Here is a 15573-nt window from a genome sequence, read left to right as displayed (position 1 = left end):
ATAAGTGACATGACATAGCCCCTCTCATATAGTCTTGTGGGGATGGTCTCGATGGTTACACCAACCCACCAGCACCCCACTAGGCAGAGACAGGCTCCACGCTCTTTGGCACATAAAGAAACCACACACTAGGCCATTGTGGGCCTGGACCAGCAATTATGGTTGTGTTTTCCCTCTTCTCTTCAGAAGCCACTTCCATTTTGACACTGGCAGCGAAGTCACTGACATTCTGGCATCAGCCTCCAGGGCAGACTTGAGAAAACCGTTCCCTCAAACAGAACAGAGAGCCGTTTACAAGTGGGCTAATAAAATTTCTCAAATCTTAGTAGCTAGTGCAGTTAACATTCAAAGGCTGTCATTTGACAACACACCAAGGGTCCATTTTACTGGTGCGCCTCAGTGTGTTTTGATGAACACATGCAGAATGTGGTTTATACTCGCACCACACATGCTGCAGATCATGACCAGATCATATTACACTATGGTGCTTCCCCCTCCTCCGGTGGCTGTTAGTGTAATTGTTAGCATTCCCGGGTATCCAGATCAGCTCTGGTTTTGGGGGTACAGTCTAGGGAGTGCCATAGCTCTTACTGCAAGTCCAAACAAAGTACTTTTTTGGCTTTGTGTGTGTAGCCATTGACTGCAAAACCCCACACAAGAGCTGCTCTACCATATGCTGCTGAATTTAAAACCATTAGATGGTAGTGTTACTGTGAGTCACCATTTCCAATTTCCCTTTCTTTCCACTTTCCACTACTGAGAGACCCATTACATGTTCCCATTTTGCAGAAAAATAGTCTTCAGTGATTACTTTATGATGATTCAGTTTGAAAGAAATTAAGCCAGCTGGCATTTGTGTTTGCCTTGAACATAACAGTAAAGATTTAGGTCAGCCTGATCTCCAGCTGTAACTGTCATTTTGTGCTTTTGTACAAATGTGCCTTTGTGTGGTTAAATAGAGCCTGTGTAAATGGGATTTGATTAGGCCATCGTGATTAAACAAAACCTGCACAGGGCCTCGTCTCTTGTTCAGAAGATCAATATTGTCTCATTATTATTGATGTCTTCACATCTCAGATTATTTAACCTGGTATTTGACGTGGCACATATCATTAATTTTTGTTTGTTTGTCTCGTCTTTTGTCGATTGATTTGATTGTTCATGTCTCATTCTGTTTGCTGCAGCCATTACCTGTATATGCTGTGGAAGTGTGTTTTTTTTAATACTGAGGTCTGGATTTGTGTTTTTCCTTTCTGTTGCAGAGGACAGGAGCAGCATATCCGCTATGATCACATCTACCTGCCAGAGCCCAGCAACCAATCAGAGGTGGAGTATGCGGAGATCAAAAGGCCTCGTTTAGAGATGGGACCAGAGTCTCTGATGAGGCCTTCATCCCACCGGCCACAACTGCCTCTGGGAGGGGCTGAGGATATGGCAAAGGTCAGTAGTCGAAGGGTTTGAGCGATTTGCTTGTCTCCAGATTTGATACTATCACGATACTTGGGTCCTGTATCAATATTTACGGCAAAATAGATATTAAAAGAAAGATGAGAAGTATTGCGATTTGATAATACTGCAATGTTTGGTTACTTTTTTAGCAGAAGACCATGGGAAAGTTATATCATACCCTTCTTGAGTCTGTATATCATGAGCCGTATTTCCAAAAACAGTGCACATCAGTGCACATCAGTGCACATCAGTCTGTCTTTCTGCCTGACATAAGATGTGCTTTGCTTTATTACAGCAACATGGTTTACTGCATAAAGAGGTGGTGATGTTTTTACACTCTTATTTTTAACAATTTTATTCCTGTGAAGCACTTTGGTAGAGCGGGCACCCCATGTACAGAGGCTACATCCTCGCCGCAGCAGCGGTGGGTTCAATTCTGGCCTCAGCCCTTTGCTGCATGTCATCCCCCCTCTCTCTTCCCCCTTTCATGCTAAAGTGTTCCTATCCCCAATAAAGTCAAAATGCCAAAAAAAAAATCTTTCAAAAACAAACAAAAAAACCTACAAATGAGACAGGAATTAGTGAACCCGCTAGCTAGCCACCTCCCTCTCCCTCGCTGCTAGGAGACTTCTCCAGGAGCGGAGCAAGCGAAAGCTCTGGAGACGGACTCAGTAGCAGCTGTAACTTGAATTGAGCCGGCGCAGACCCCAGCGCAGGGGTTTACAGTCAGGTGGCTGTAATCTGTGTTACCATAGCAAGAGAGAGTTTGCTGATCCAGTGAGGAGTTCGCGCTGGGCTGGCTGAATTCGAGTTGCTATTTTTAATGCTAAAGCTCTGTCCTAAGACTGTCTGCTATTTTCTACTTTTTTGCTCTGGTGTTGTTTTTCTTGAAACAAATATGATGTCATGTTTCTTGTAGATGACCATAAAAAATGCTGTAACATCTTTCTACCTCCAAATTTGAATTCTGTCGATTCAGGCATTAAAAAATGTATCAAAAGGAGAAATCGCGATCTTCCCCTAAATACAGTATATACCTTTGAAAGCTTGGAGTATGTTACAGCTATATGGTCAACAAGCAAAATAACAAATAATCATTTCTTGAACTGGCTACAAATAACAGCCAATCAATTCTACATTATATCCATATGTTATGATAATAGTGGGCTTGGTGTACCACAGTGTTTTTAGTGTGTGTGTGTGTGTGTGTGTTTACCACTTTATTTCGTGAAAATAGTTTGGCTTTTTTCTTGAAGTCTTTCATTTTTTGATCAATCCTGCCAGCCTCCTTCAGTGCCACAAAGGGTTTTATTAGACACACCACACCAGAAGTCGTAGAAGGAGATTGTGCATTGTACGAGCCGGAGCTTTGTGAGCAGCAGTGGGAAGACTGAGGGAGTTGTGAAACTGCAATTAATAAATAATAGAGCTGACCTAGATTTCAAAAGACTGAGGATGAAACTGTGTGAACTGCACATCAAAACGACTTGCTTGCAGTGCAGAGCTGCTGATGGGGAGGTGTTCCTGACATTACACAGAGTGCTTCAAACTGCCAGGGGAGGCAGACAGCCAAGGAATGGTAAATAGATACACCAATAACAGAGGGTACAGAGAAAAAAACACTGACTCTTAAGCTTGCAGGGTAATATTCAGGAATGCCAGTAATTCCCCTCAGAGCACAGAGGGCTGTAAACCCATTATATAAGTCATGTCAGATGCAATCACTGCGTGGAACAAGTGCACCAAATGACCATGGTGATGGAGGAGAAAATGCAGCTGAAAACAAGGCAAAGGGCAAGTGCAGAGAGGTGCAGATAGAGGTGAAAAGGAAAAGGGAGGAGTAAGAGACAAAGACCAAAGAAAAAAGGGAGTAGGCCAGTAATCAGACAACACTGACGCTTTTATCATGACTCACGTGGACAGTGAATCAGAAAAGGACAAAAGCAACATTTAGTCACTGTACACCGCCATGCACTTATCCTGAATTTGTAGTTAAAAAAGGCGTAAGGTTGGATCAGAATGAGAGGTATTGAATGTCCTTTTTTACACAGGTGCTCTCAAACATTTTCTCAGGTCCCTTGTAATACTTAAAAGAGTGAGCAGTGCTTTTGTTGATATTTATACCATTGTGGAAATCTACCTTTGACAATGTTGTACCTCATTCAGAACAAAACAGTGATGCTGGTCAAACCTGTGTTGGCAGTCTATCTGGATGGATTGCTGTAAGTTAGCTGGCCCTTCTTGCCGATCAGAGCCAGACCAATAAATAGGCTGGGCTGACATATTCAATATTAGCTTATCACAAATGAATCAGTATTGGCATTTTTAGGGCTTCCCCCTAAAAGTTGATGAATCAGGTCATTGGCCGGGAAGACGCTGAGTCAACTTCAATATATCACTCAGTTCAATGCCCTTTTTTTTGGCTGCGTGATTGTACACAAAGCAACTCAGGAGCAACGGCAGGCAGGCTGCAAACTTAACAAACCGGGTCAACCACAAAACTAACTGTGATGGAAATGGAGAGGAGTAATGGAAAACAGAGGGCAGTGCGTGACTCTTGTCTCGTTGCTCTGGTGCTGACTGTCAATGTAGTCGGCTAAAGTTCTTTGAACCAAATGCAGGTACCACCTCTTCTACTGTCCTGTGTGACTGGGTGTTGCACTGACAGAGCTGTCAGCAGCCCAGCAGGAGGGGTTTTATAACTCTACTGTAACCGTGGCTCACACTTTTACTTTTTGTGTGGCTGTGTGGAAATATTTTCACATCACAAATGATGAACAAAGGCATTAACAGGTGAAACTTGAGGGTAAAACATGAGACCAATGTAGGCAGATAGAGGAGTTTATTACGAGGTGGCTGCTCCGCAGGTGTGCTGAACTGTCACTAACTGGTTAGGTGAATAGATAATATATCACTCATTAAAGACATCAGCAATGTTGTGTTTACAAAGTGTGCATACAAATGAAAAATATCTATATTTAAAAGAAAAGGGTGAACCAATCAACCACGAACATATGAGAAATTAATATACCAAAGACAATTACTCTCCAGCAGTAAAAAGTCCTGCTGTTGCGGAAGTACAGTTAAGTATTTGCTAGCACTGACAATCAGATATTACCCTTTGACAGCTGTCTAAAACAAATTTCTTCTATTTTGTATTTTATAAATATTTTGACTGCTGTAGATATAGCGCCTTGCAGAATGTCACACTCGTGCCTATACACCATCTCTTGAACACCTCCCACCATATAAATGAACGCATGTTCGATATTTCTAGTCATAATACCAGCAGCTGTGTTTGGACTGATGACCTTATTGGCACAAGATGTTCAGTGATCAGGGACAATGAATGCCTGCAGTCAACACACGTTAGTTTAAACAAGACTCTACATCCAGATAGTGGTAGCAGAGCCTCTGTAGTGTTTTGATTTTTGAGCCTTTGTTCATGAGACGCATAGAGCAGCAGAGACATGTCACATGCTACAAAACAACATTCAGATAATATGTATTACAGCAGTTAAAGTCTTGTGTCTGACATTTGAATCCTTCTTGTTGCAAATGTAAATAAACGATTCTATTAAAATATACATATATGCTTAATTGAGTTGTATAAGGAAACCTGATTACTTGAATTTTTATTATAATAATGGTTACAAATGTATGAAAACAGTCCAATATTTACAGCCCAGCATTGAGCGGCAGTAGTTCACATTTGGTAACAGAATTGACAGATGTGTTCACACGTGTTTTTGATGACATAATGTGCTTAAATCGTAAAACACAGAATTCAGAGACATTAAAACACGGAAAAAAGCTGATTTCACAGAATACTACATAATGTAGTTTTATTTTTAAGTAGTTTGAATGATTTCCCTATTATGATGAGATTGGGCTTGGAAACCTAAGTAAATTGTACCTCAGTTACCTCAATTTCAGTAGCTTTGTGCACCTGCTGTTGTGTACTCTGCATAAGAATGGGCTTGATTCCCTGACGAGAGGGACTATTGTGAACGTAAATGCACATTCTAGCATGTAAACAGGATGTCCAGGGCTGTATTGCATCGTTGTTGGGAATGCATACGCTTAAGACTACGTGACTCAGTCACACAGGCTGGTGCTTACTAAACAGAAGACATTTACACACACACACTACAACACAGAGAGGTATTTAAAAAAAAAAAAAAACCTGATGCATGCACAGTCTGAGGCATCATGGAGTGGAATGTTCTAAATGTGACCGGGGTCGCCGAGGGCATATAAGATGTAAGCTGTGCCGGGCCAGCAGCTTAGCTAGTGGCCTGTGACCTTTTCACACTATGTCACAGGTGTAGTAGCTGTTGATGTGCTGCTGTATTGTTGACAAGAGGAGAGGACAATGCAGGGCACAAGACCAGAGGGAAACTTAAGTACCTAAGTCTTAACGCAGGCTACTTGTGACTTCATAGTTCTGTCATACCATCAAATCCCTCATAATTAAACCCACTCTCTAAACACAACACTTAACTGTCCTTGAGTTCACAGCAGAACAAAGTGCAACAGTAAAAATAAAATCACAAATGCCATTACCAACAGACAACTGCAGCATCAAAGGCAAGAAGGAAAGGATTTTAAGTTCAATAAGAATTAAAAACTCATATTAATAACATTTTTCTCTTTCCAAGTTGTTCTGAATCTTCTCTGAAATCCTTGAGATTTTGATCACTATGCACGTATGTTGTGTAATGTTATCTGGTTTTACATCACCATGATTTTGTCCCATGAGAGGCATTTCTGGCATGCTGAGCTGTAACACATGTCAGGACGGTGGTGCTGTTATTTGCTCTCAAGGATGTTGTTTTAGACAAAGCTGAGCCACCCTAGAAGCTATTTTTCTTTTTCGTATTTATGTGTGGTGAGTTTTTGTGACTAACCGGCTTTGGCAAACTTGGGCTTCTTGATCTAGGACAGCCCCTCAACATCCTCTGGCACTGACATTTTCAATCACAGCAGGTCTGCAGGGCTATAATGCAGCCTGCCTAGTCCAGATTAGCTCACTTACATAACCTTCATTTCAGACGTTTAAAAATAACGCAGAACAAAACTCAAGCTGGATCGCACACGCAATCATTTATGGAGGCTATAATTCAAGAATGCTGACATACAGGCAGAATGTAGGAACACACACACACACACACACACACACACACACATCGATCAGGAGGAGAACATAAAAGTGTCCGTGGTAAACTACTGAAGCCATTTTCAATTCAAAAAATAACTAGACAACCTATTACTGTAAAAGGTTTTTCTGGCCTGATGAATGCCAGTTCAAAATGAAACATGAAAATGGTTGATTTTGTTTCAAACAACGTGAGGTGGTCGACATGTCATTTGTTGTTACGACTGTACCAGTGTAATGTTTGAGAGCACTTAGGTTAACGTTGTAATTGACTAGATTCCTGGCCTTTGTCCAAGAAGGAGCTGATAACAAGATAACATTCCTTGAATCACAAGAACACTCCAAGTTATAAATCGAGGGACATTGAGTTAAATAATGACCATGTCATCTCAATTGAAGCTTTAAATTGTTACTTCATAAAATTCAAAGATAAGCAGCATTTTGTTACAATTATGATAAGTCATGTTAAAGCAATAATATTGCAAAAAAGACAAAAACATTCTGGTGCCTGCTTGCTACTCCAAGGAGGAGGTTATCCTGAACAAAAGAACCAAAACAACATTTTTAACAATTGGCTGTTGTCAAAAAGTTAGTGTATCAAAAAAGGGGATAAAATGCAGTGGAAACAGACCTGGCAAATTTCTGATGACGTATGGCGCATGAAACCTAAATGAAAATCAGTCTTTTGCTCTACTGAAGGTACAACAAAACTGCAGCAAATGAAAAACATAAGATCTGTGTGGAGTGATGACAAGACAGAATGAATACATTAAACAGAAATGCCGTATTAACATCACATTTTCACACTATTTTCATTTGTCTGAGGTCTGTTTGACGTCCTTTAATCGCACCATGTCGGTGCATCCTCTTTCTTCACGGTGGTTTAATGGCACCCAACTTTAGAAAAGAGTTGTCACAGTACTGGATTACTTTGATATTCCAATACTTAAATATATTGATATTCTGTACCATTTTTGATACCACAGGGAAAGTTGACATTGAGGGTGTACAGTTATTATTTTTTAATTAAATGATAAATAAAATAAGTCTATAATATGATGATAGTGATGACGTCTCTTGGTTAGAGCAGCAGAGTGACTGTAGTAAACACTACGAGAAGAAAGCACGTCTGGTACCAATGTGTCAGTACTGTGTAAAATGAGTATTGAAACAGTTTCAAGTATTCAGAATAGATATATATCAATATATATTTTTTACTTTTGACAACACTACTGTAGAATTTAACCACCAACTGCTTTAGCTTGAACTCTTTAATATTTGCATGCCAGTAGTGGATGACAACGTGTTAATTCTCATTTTCTAATTTTTCTTTGTCTTTTGGCTGGACACCACAAGCAATTTCAATACATCAATTAAAATTGATGGAAAATGTTTAAGTATATTATTGACCAAACAATTAAATCATTAATCAACTATATAGTCAGCCAGTAGGACTGTCCAGACATTTTCTGGGTTCTGGAACTTCTCCATTTCACAGCTTCACTGTGAGGTGGGGAAAGACCGTGTGTCAGGTGAGAGAGAGACCATGCACTTCACGGCTTTACGTAAAGAGAGGGTCTGGTATAGCTCTGACTGCTTGACAGCTTTGTGATATTTTCTAGTTTATAAAGTGAAAAAAAAACAACGTCTGACAGTTGTCAGTACAACGACCCGTGTCTAGTGTTTTAAATTAGTCCGTTGCATTTCGTTGTGAGTCTGAAATGATAAATGTCCTTGTGAAGATATTTGAATTCACCTGCTCTGTGCAGCAGGAAAGTTTTCAAGTTGTGTGAATTATTCTGTTATTTAAATCAGGGATGCTTGAGGGTTATGAGTGTATACTCACAGAATGTATGCGCTGGTTGAGAAGGACTGTACTGTACTTGGAAGATCAGTGGTTTGAGGAATCGCTTCTCTCTCCCCTCCTTAGAACAGCTGCTCTGTTGATGAGCCACACTGTGTATTGTGTAACTGACTGACACACACTATTTCCATTTTTCTGCCGGAAGACAAAGCTAATAAGTACCCCCTGAGTTTGATCTACACACATCTTGTACTACCCTTCAGATTTCCCTCCCTCCTAGATCTTCAAAAACAGAGTATTTCACATTTCGAACAAGGTCTCCTAAACAGAGCCAGCTGCCGTCGCTCTTGTGCATAATCCTGGCAAGGGAGGCTGTGACCTCATATTCATTAGTGTGGTCTAGTGACACTGAGACACTACACTGGCTTTCATTACCCAGAGGACTTAATTACCGGCGTGTGTTACCTTCCCAAAGGATACGCAGACTGTGTTCGGAAGATTTCTTGTAGAGTAACCTCCAAGCCTTGCAATCAGAGGAAGAAACAGATGCTTTCAGCAGGAGAGGGAAGCACAGTGTGCAAGTTCAAGACATATCAAGAGGGTCTTAATGCTCTGTTGTGTGTCAGATACAAACTGACCTGCTGTCTGTATTCAGTTTTATCATCAGACTTGACATGAAATTCCTGTTTGAAATCTTCCTCTTTGTGCTCATTCCTCCCTCTCCCTTTAGACTTTAGACTTTAATTGCATGAATGTATTGTTTGACTTTTGTTAGTGTAAAATTTATCATATTATATACTTCTTTTCTAAGCGTGTCCTCTTCTCTCTGTTGTGTTTCCGTAGGAGCGTGGAAGTGCAATGGGGAAGCTGGAGCCAATCTCCCCTGTGAGCCCGGTCCATATGGACCCTGACTTGGATCTGGTGCCAGCTCGCTTCTCCAAGGAGGAGCTGATCCAGAACATGGACCGCGTGGACAGGGAGATCACCATGGTGGAGCAGCAGATCTGCAAGCTTCGCAAGAAACAGGTATGCACACCTATGGATTGAGTCATAAATTTTAGATTATATTGGCTAGCTTTGTGTTTACAGACTGCAGACTGATGCTATCTCAAGTTTTTCCTGCTTAGCTCCCTGCTTTTCAGATGGATTTAGTATGCTGTAGATGCCTCCGGCTTTGGAGCCCATTTATATTTTGGCCTAAGATATAAATTGCTGATTATTGTAGCACTGGGTGGATGTGTGTGTGGGAGCTTATGCAACAGAGAGGTCTTTGCAAACTAGGTTAGAAAATGCATGTGTGTCAAGTTACAAGTTGTGTTTACATTCTTTCATTCACATTGTCAAAAGAAAGTAGCAGTCCCCACAAAGATGGCTATACAAAATGTATATTTTTTACAAGTACTGCTTTCCATACAGCTCAGTATGACCCACTGTTTTAGTATTTGTAGCTACTGTTCAGGTAATTCAAAGCTCTTTTTCATGAGGTGTTATTTTGTTTACATTCTGTAACAGGAGATGATGTGTGACAGTGCTGACAGTTAAGTAGAAGCCACTGTGTGATGTCATTCATGTACATTCTGTACATTTTTTGACGAGGCAGCCATGCCTAACAGCATGATGAGGTACCTTTATCCGTCATGCTTGTAGCTGTCGAAGTCTTTGCCAGTGCTGGCATCCTTGATGAATTTTCTTAGTGGCAGTGTTTGGCTTGTTTGAAATGTTCATGTGTGGTTTTCCAATGTGACTCCCCCTGCCAGACTCTAGTTGGCATCAGTGCAATAAAATCTTAAACAGACTTTGCTGTGTTGTAATCGCTGCATTCAAGTTCTGTAGCTGTTTCTTTCTTGCTCAATGTGCCGGATACTTCAACACGCACTCCTCCAGGCAGCTGCATTCCCCTACTTTCTCTTCTCTTCTCTCTTTGGCTTTTTATTTAGGAGAAAAGTAGGTTAAAAATATATAAGGCTATAAATAACAGCTTCCCCGGGGGAGGAGGAGGATTATGGTGGAGGTTTTGTGACTGCTAAACCACTCATATCCCTGCCACACTGTCTGTGTTCTGGCTGCCTGCCATAGTTGGTAGAAAAACTGTATGGTCGAGCTCGCTTGTTTAAACCCAAATCCCTCCCCCACCATACATGCTGTTATGTTAACATTCTCAATAAGCAGTTTTAAAAAAATGTTCATTCGAAAGTAGTATTAGGGCCATGTATTGATGATGGCTACATGCAAAGTTTTCAGTCTTACCTGACAGTAATAAAGTCATGTAACTATTGCTGTGATGTTGGTAGTTTTTCAATGTAGTGAGTCCTCGGGTCCCACGGGAAGTCATTTGAGTAAGTCCCAGGGAATGGGAGTGGGGCCCAGGGCTGCACGATTATGGCCAAGATGATAATTTGATTATTCTGATCAATATTGAGTAATTGTCATTATTCATTGATTTTAGGCCCCCAATTTTTTTTTGCACCTCCTCATCTAAACAAACAGGGCTTTTACTTCCACATTGTGGTACAGTCCCACTGATGTACAATTCTTTGCATCAAAATAAAACTGCTCCTTTTTCACAGTGCATCTAGCAAATTATAATTAAAACTGGACCAAAACCAAAACCAAAATTAAATCAACAGAGCACTTATTTCACTTTCCGCATCCCTGGATTTAGTGCATCTCCTTGCAAAATACTGCTAAAATTAAAGCTAAAATATAAGCTAACTAAGAATGAATATGCCATCACAGAATATAACCAAATGAAAACAGTGTTTAATTGACACATATCTTTGGCCAAATTCTATTGCATTCATTATTTCATCCTGTCTTAGGGAGTTGGGTGGATATGTGTCCACAGCTGTATTCTGCTATTTTTTTATAGTGGCCATTGTGACATGCTGTGCAGTGACACAACAGTAAGTTAACATTAGTAATGTTATTCAAAACAACGGTTTCCCAAAAGTGCTGTCCTGATGCTAATTTGAGATGCAGTGCAGTTTTCTCTGAGTGAGGCATGCATTTTAAACTTTGCATACTTATTAAGTGTGCATAAGCAGAAATTGTGACAGAGATTTAGCTGTATATTACAGGAATGGCTCTAAGGATATCCTAAATTGAATTCAGGTACATTGCTTGAACCTTAAAATCTAAAGATATTGTCTACCGGCGGCCCTCTGGGTCCTCCTTGTCTTGCTGCTGAATGTTTTGTACATTTCTCTTTGTTAATAGAAAACTTAGTATATAATTACTCTGGGTATTTCACCTAATTGCAGTAGGAACCAAAATAAAGCTGGTTATTTGATTCCATCCTCAGGGTTGAAACTTTTGAATGATTAGGGGGCTAAGCTCCGCTGCTTACAAGCATAAATCAAAACCCCTCCACTCACCCTCCTTCAGTACACACGCAGTGTTTTTTATGGATATTTTTTTACAGTTCGGCTCTCTTCAAGCATTAAAACATCTGGACTAATTAAGTGGCACGGTAAAACTTTATTTAAAGAGTTGTGGCAGCGTTAGTGGATGGGCGGGGGTTAGAGCTTAGGTTACCGCCAGCCTGTGTCATGTCAGCCAAGCTCAGGATGGTTGGTTTATTTTATTTTACTCTGTGGTGGGTTTGGAAAGGGAAGGGGGTCTCTACGGGAATGTGTGTGTTTCCCTGACCAGATGCTTATCCCAGCCTTTCATGGCACATGATGATCCATCTTGCTCTACTCTCATGAGGATCCTCTGGAGGCCGCCTTTCCCCCTTCTGAAGCCTCTGACAGGAGATGAGAAGGAGGGGGCTGACTTAACTGTAGATCAGCTATATGCACGCCACTCTGCGACACTTGCCCTCGGCCTCCAGGCAGCAGGTTACAGCTGAATACACTCAGCTTCTGTCTCCAGCTTACAGCATGCACAAATAGGCACTGTGTCCAAAAATTGTCAGGCAAATTAAGACGTCAAAATTTTAAGTTTTTTTAAAAAGTTTTATTTGTTTCAGTATATACCGTGTTTGAAATCCATTTGCTAAAAGAGACAAAAATGTTGAGCATCTCTTTATTGATTTTGAATGTGGGTATGGACATTTAATTTTATGTGACAGTAGCATGAAGCAAAGATTTAGATTCTTTTTTGGGTGGAGATACACTGATCAGATACTAACATTGGATATCGAGCTGAGAAGTTCTCGGATAGCGGGATTGAGTAAAGTGACAATGGGGTCGATCAATTCAATTCTGAGTTTATGGTTATCTAATATTGGAAATTAAATTGCTATTGCACTAAAAATTGATAGCAAACTTTTGTTTGTCTTTTTATTCTTTTAAAAGTGTGCATGTCCCTTTATCATTCTGTGTCCCCTCTCTCAAATTTATAATTGATCTGTCGATCCATTCAGAGCTGATCGGATCAGATTGATGGATGACAGGAGCAGCTGCTGTGAGTCAATGCAAACTTGTAGACCCAGAAAAATGAACGGTTTAGTTTCACTTTCACTGTACCTGAAGTTCTACTGCTCCATCTGTGCCCAGAGTACGCTCTGCGCTCCAAGAGTGCGGCAAAATGAAAAACAAAACAGTATATATATTTCAGTTGCAGTTCTAATGAATGGTAAAAATCCAGAATTAGAAAATCTATCTGTTGCGGAGTAAATAAATGCATGGGGAAACCCTGGGTACTCTGTATCAGCTGATGCCCAGAGCCCAGCTATCTGTTTGGGGACTGAAAGGGTCATTTCTGTACTAGATGCTGGGTAGGCCCTAACATACTATAGTAAGAATGAGGAAGACAAAGCTTAATTGTATGACTTGTTCTAAAGCAGTTAAGCTAGCCAACTCACATGTAACTAACACAGAAGCATTGATGAGTTGCACTGCCAAATAATAAGCAAGACTAAGGCTTTGCTCCTATGATGAATGCTTAAACACAGCAGCCAGCATGCCTTCTTCATGACTGTATATGTTGCAACTGCTTTTTCCTGTGTCGCATTAGAAAATTCAATGTATAAATAATTAACATGTTTACGTAATTTTTGTCTCGTTATCACCTGCCATCATCACGGCAGAAGGAAGTGGCTACTTCCACATGCTGCTTATTGAAGTACTTAAGCGTGGGAGGATTAATGATCCGGACTGTTCCATTAACACCTTTTCAACATCTGGATAGAATGCGCCGTTGGATAGCAGCACCTCTCTAATGCTGTTTGGATTCATTTACACTTTGCTGTTTCAATTTCTGATAGCTGTCCAAACTGTCAAATATGCAAGAAGTCTCTAAATGTAAATGAGCTATGGAAGCCAAACACTTGCTTTTCTTTCTATATACTGAATGTCAGAACAGGCCTGTCCTCGTTTCTGTCTGTGCACCTTCAAAGGAAGACGGATGGACAAAGAAGCACTGACTGAACTCTACATGACTGGCAGTAAAACATAAAGGTTGATGCACCTCAATCCTGCCAGTTTCTCTCCATTAGTCCGTCACAGCTTTCTCTGCCAGCCCCCAAAATCTTACTGTCTGTCTGACTGTGTTTTTTTCACAGTAGACAGTACTCTCTAAATTTCACTGTTTCTGGAGTGCAGTCTCCAAATACTGTTCGGTCACATGCCAGGGTGACTAGTAAATTAGAGGAACTCTGCAGTTTTCTAGTACTTGTTTGCTGTGAATTTTTCACATTTCCCTCTTACTTTTTCTTTTGTCTTTCTCTCTCTCTTAATTTTCTCTTTCTCATTAGATGTTCCAGCCGCACAGCAGGCATTGGCTTTGTTTACAGACTGTTGTAGTAACTCTTTGATTAACTAGGCCCTGGGGAGTTAATAGCTAATAGAGCTAATAGGACAGTTAGTCTCGTCCCTGCTGGAGTGCTGGGGGAGGGACGGTTGATCTGACACACACTCTTTAACCTCGCAACAGGAACTGGTGAGCCACAGGTCTTCCTGGAAGATCAGGGCTGTTTTGGATTTGTTAAGCGGTAACCGTCATCTTTGTTTGTGCGTATGTGTTACAGCAACAGCTGGAGGAGGAGGCTGCGAAGCCACACGAGCCAGAGCGGCCCATCTCACCGCCGCCCAGCGAGGCCAAGCATCGCAGCCTGGTGCAGATCATCTACGATGAAAACAGGGTCAGTAAAATACACGCATGCACAGTCATAGGTCCTGGTCCCACCTGGTATTTAGGTCCCCATGAAAACAAAATCGTTTTTTGTGTTACACTATCATTTGTCTGTTGTTACATTCCATATAACGTCACAAATAAGTATCACAGTATTTTTCTATCAAAATCCCAGTATTTTCTCTTTCTTTTCTTCTTCTGAATCATCCTGCATTCACGGGTTTTTACAAAAGTTCATCCAATCAAATAAGACTTTAGGCGACTAGAGACACTGGTCATATAAACCACACTTCACTATTTGTTGGTTGTAGTATCCAACAGAGCAATTTGGAGATCAATAGGAAGATATGTGTGTTTGGATATCTGTGGGCAAAACCTTTGATTTCATTTCCAAAGCAATGTGCTGAGGGTCAAATTCATTCATTTCTCCCTCAACCTCTTGATCTAATGGCGAGGGAGGTGTCTACTGAGCACTGGTTTCCGCTGTAGCTCCATATCGTGCTAAACTCTAAGCCTACCCAATTTTAAGCTTCAATCAAATGTGAAAAATTTGACTTAAATCCCTTCTGTAACTGTTGTTTTGGACCTTAGAAGGACGCCGTTGTTGCGCAAATAACTATGTGCTTCCACCTACTCAGAGTATGCTAGCTGAGCATGCGGTCCATGCCAGGTCACTGCCGAAAGAACCACCTCTCAGTGTGTTCTGATCCCATCACCCAGGACCCGTGTTAATACTAGGTGTTAAACAGGGCCAAACACTCACCAGACACTCAATCTGTGGCCCACCACTCAAGCCCAGATTACCTTTCATTTGAATGTGGTTTCACTTGATCACGTATGCAGTGTATTACCACAAGTGAATGTCAGAGCTGGGTGCTTTTCCCCCCTGTGGTTCAGCGTTGTTTCACTGGGCTGATGCAAGAAAAACCAAACTGAGCCAGACTGTCACGGCCGCTGAATATTCTCTGTTGCCTCGTTAATTGGTTCTAATGTCAGAGATAGGGCAACCGGTGATAGGGTCGGTGACAGTGCGTGTAAGGTAAACTAGATCACCCAGCAGGTGCAGCTTTGAACAAACCACAGAGAG

General features: G+C 41.0%; 1 protein-coding gene across 5 annotated transcripts in view; it reads left to right on the top strand.

Moving 5' to 3' along the window:
- The window catches only part of ncor2 (nuclear receptor corepressor 2), a 105064-nt gene that overhangs the window by 26952 nt on the left and 62539 nt on the right, over positions 1-15573 (top strand). For all 5 annotated transcript variants that reach the window (XM_042488088.1, XM_042488086.1, XM_042488087.1 and 2 more), the window contains exons 4-6: positions 1263-1440; positions 9255-9437; positions 14383-14496. In XM_042488088.1, the coding sequence (XP_042344022.1) occupies positions 1263-1440; positions 9255-9437; positions 14383-14496 (475 nt within the window). The remainder of the gene's footprint in view (positions 1-1262; positions 1441-9254; positions 9438-14382; positions 14497-15573) is intronic.

Source organism: Plectropomus leopardus, chromosome 6 (genome assembly GCF_008729295.1).
Source record: "Plectropomus leopardus isolate mb chromosome 6, YSFRI_Pleo_2.0, whole genome shotgun sequence".
Taxonomy (NCBI): domain Eukaryota; kingdom Metazoa; phylum Chordata; class Actinopteri; order Perciformes; family Serranidae; genus Plectropomus; species Plectropomus leopardus.
This window is presented reverse-complemented; position numbering and strand designations above follow the sequence as displayed.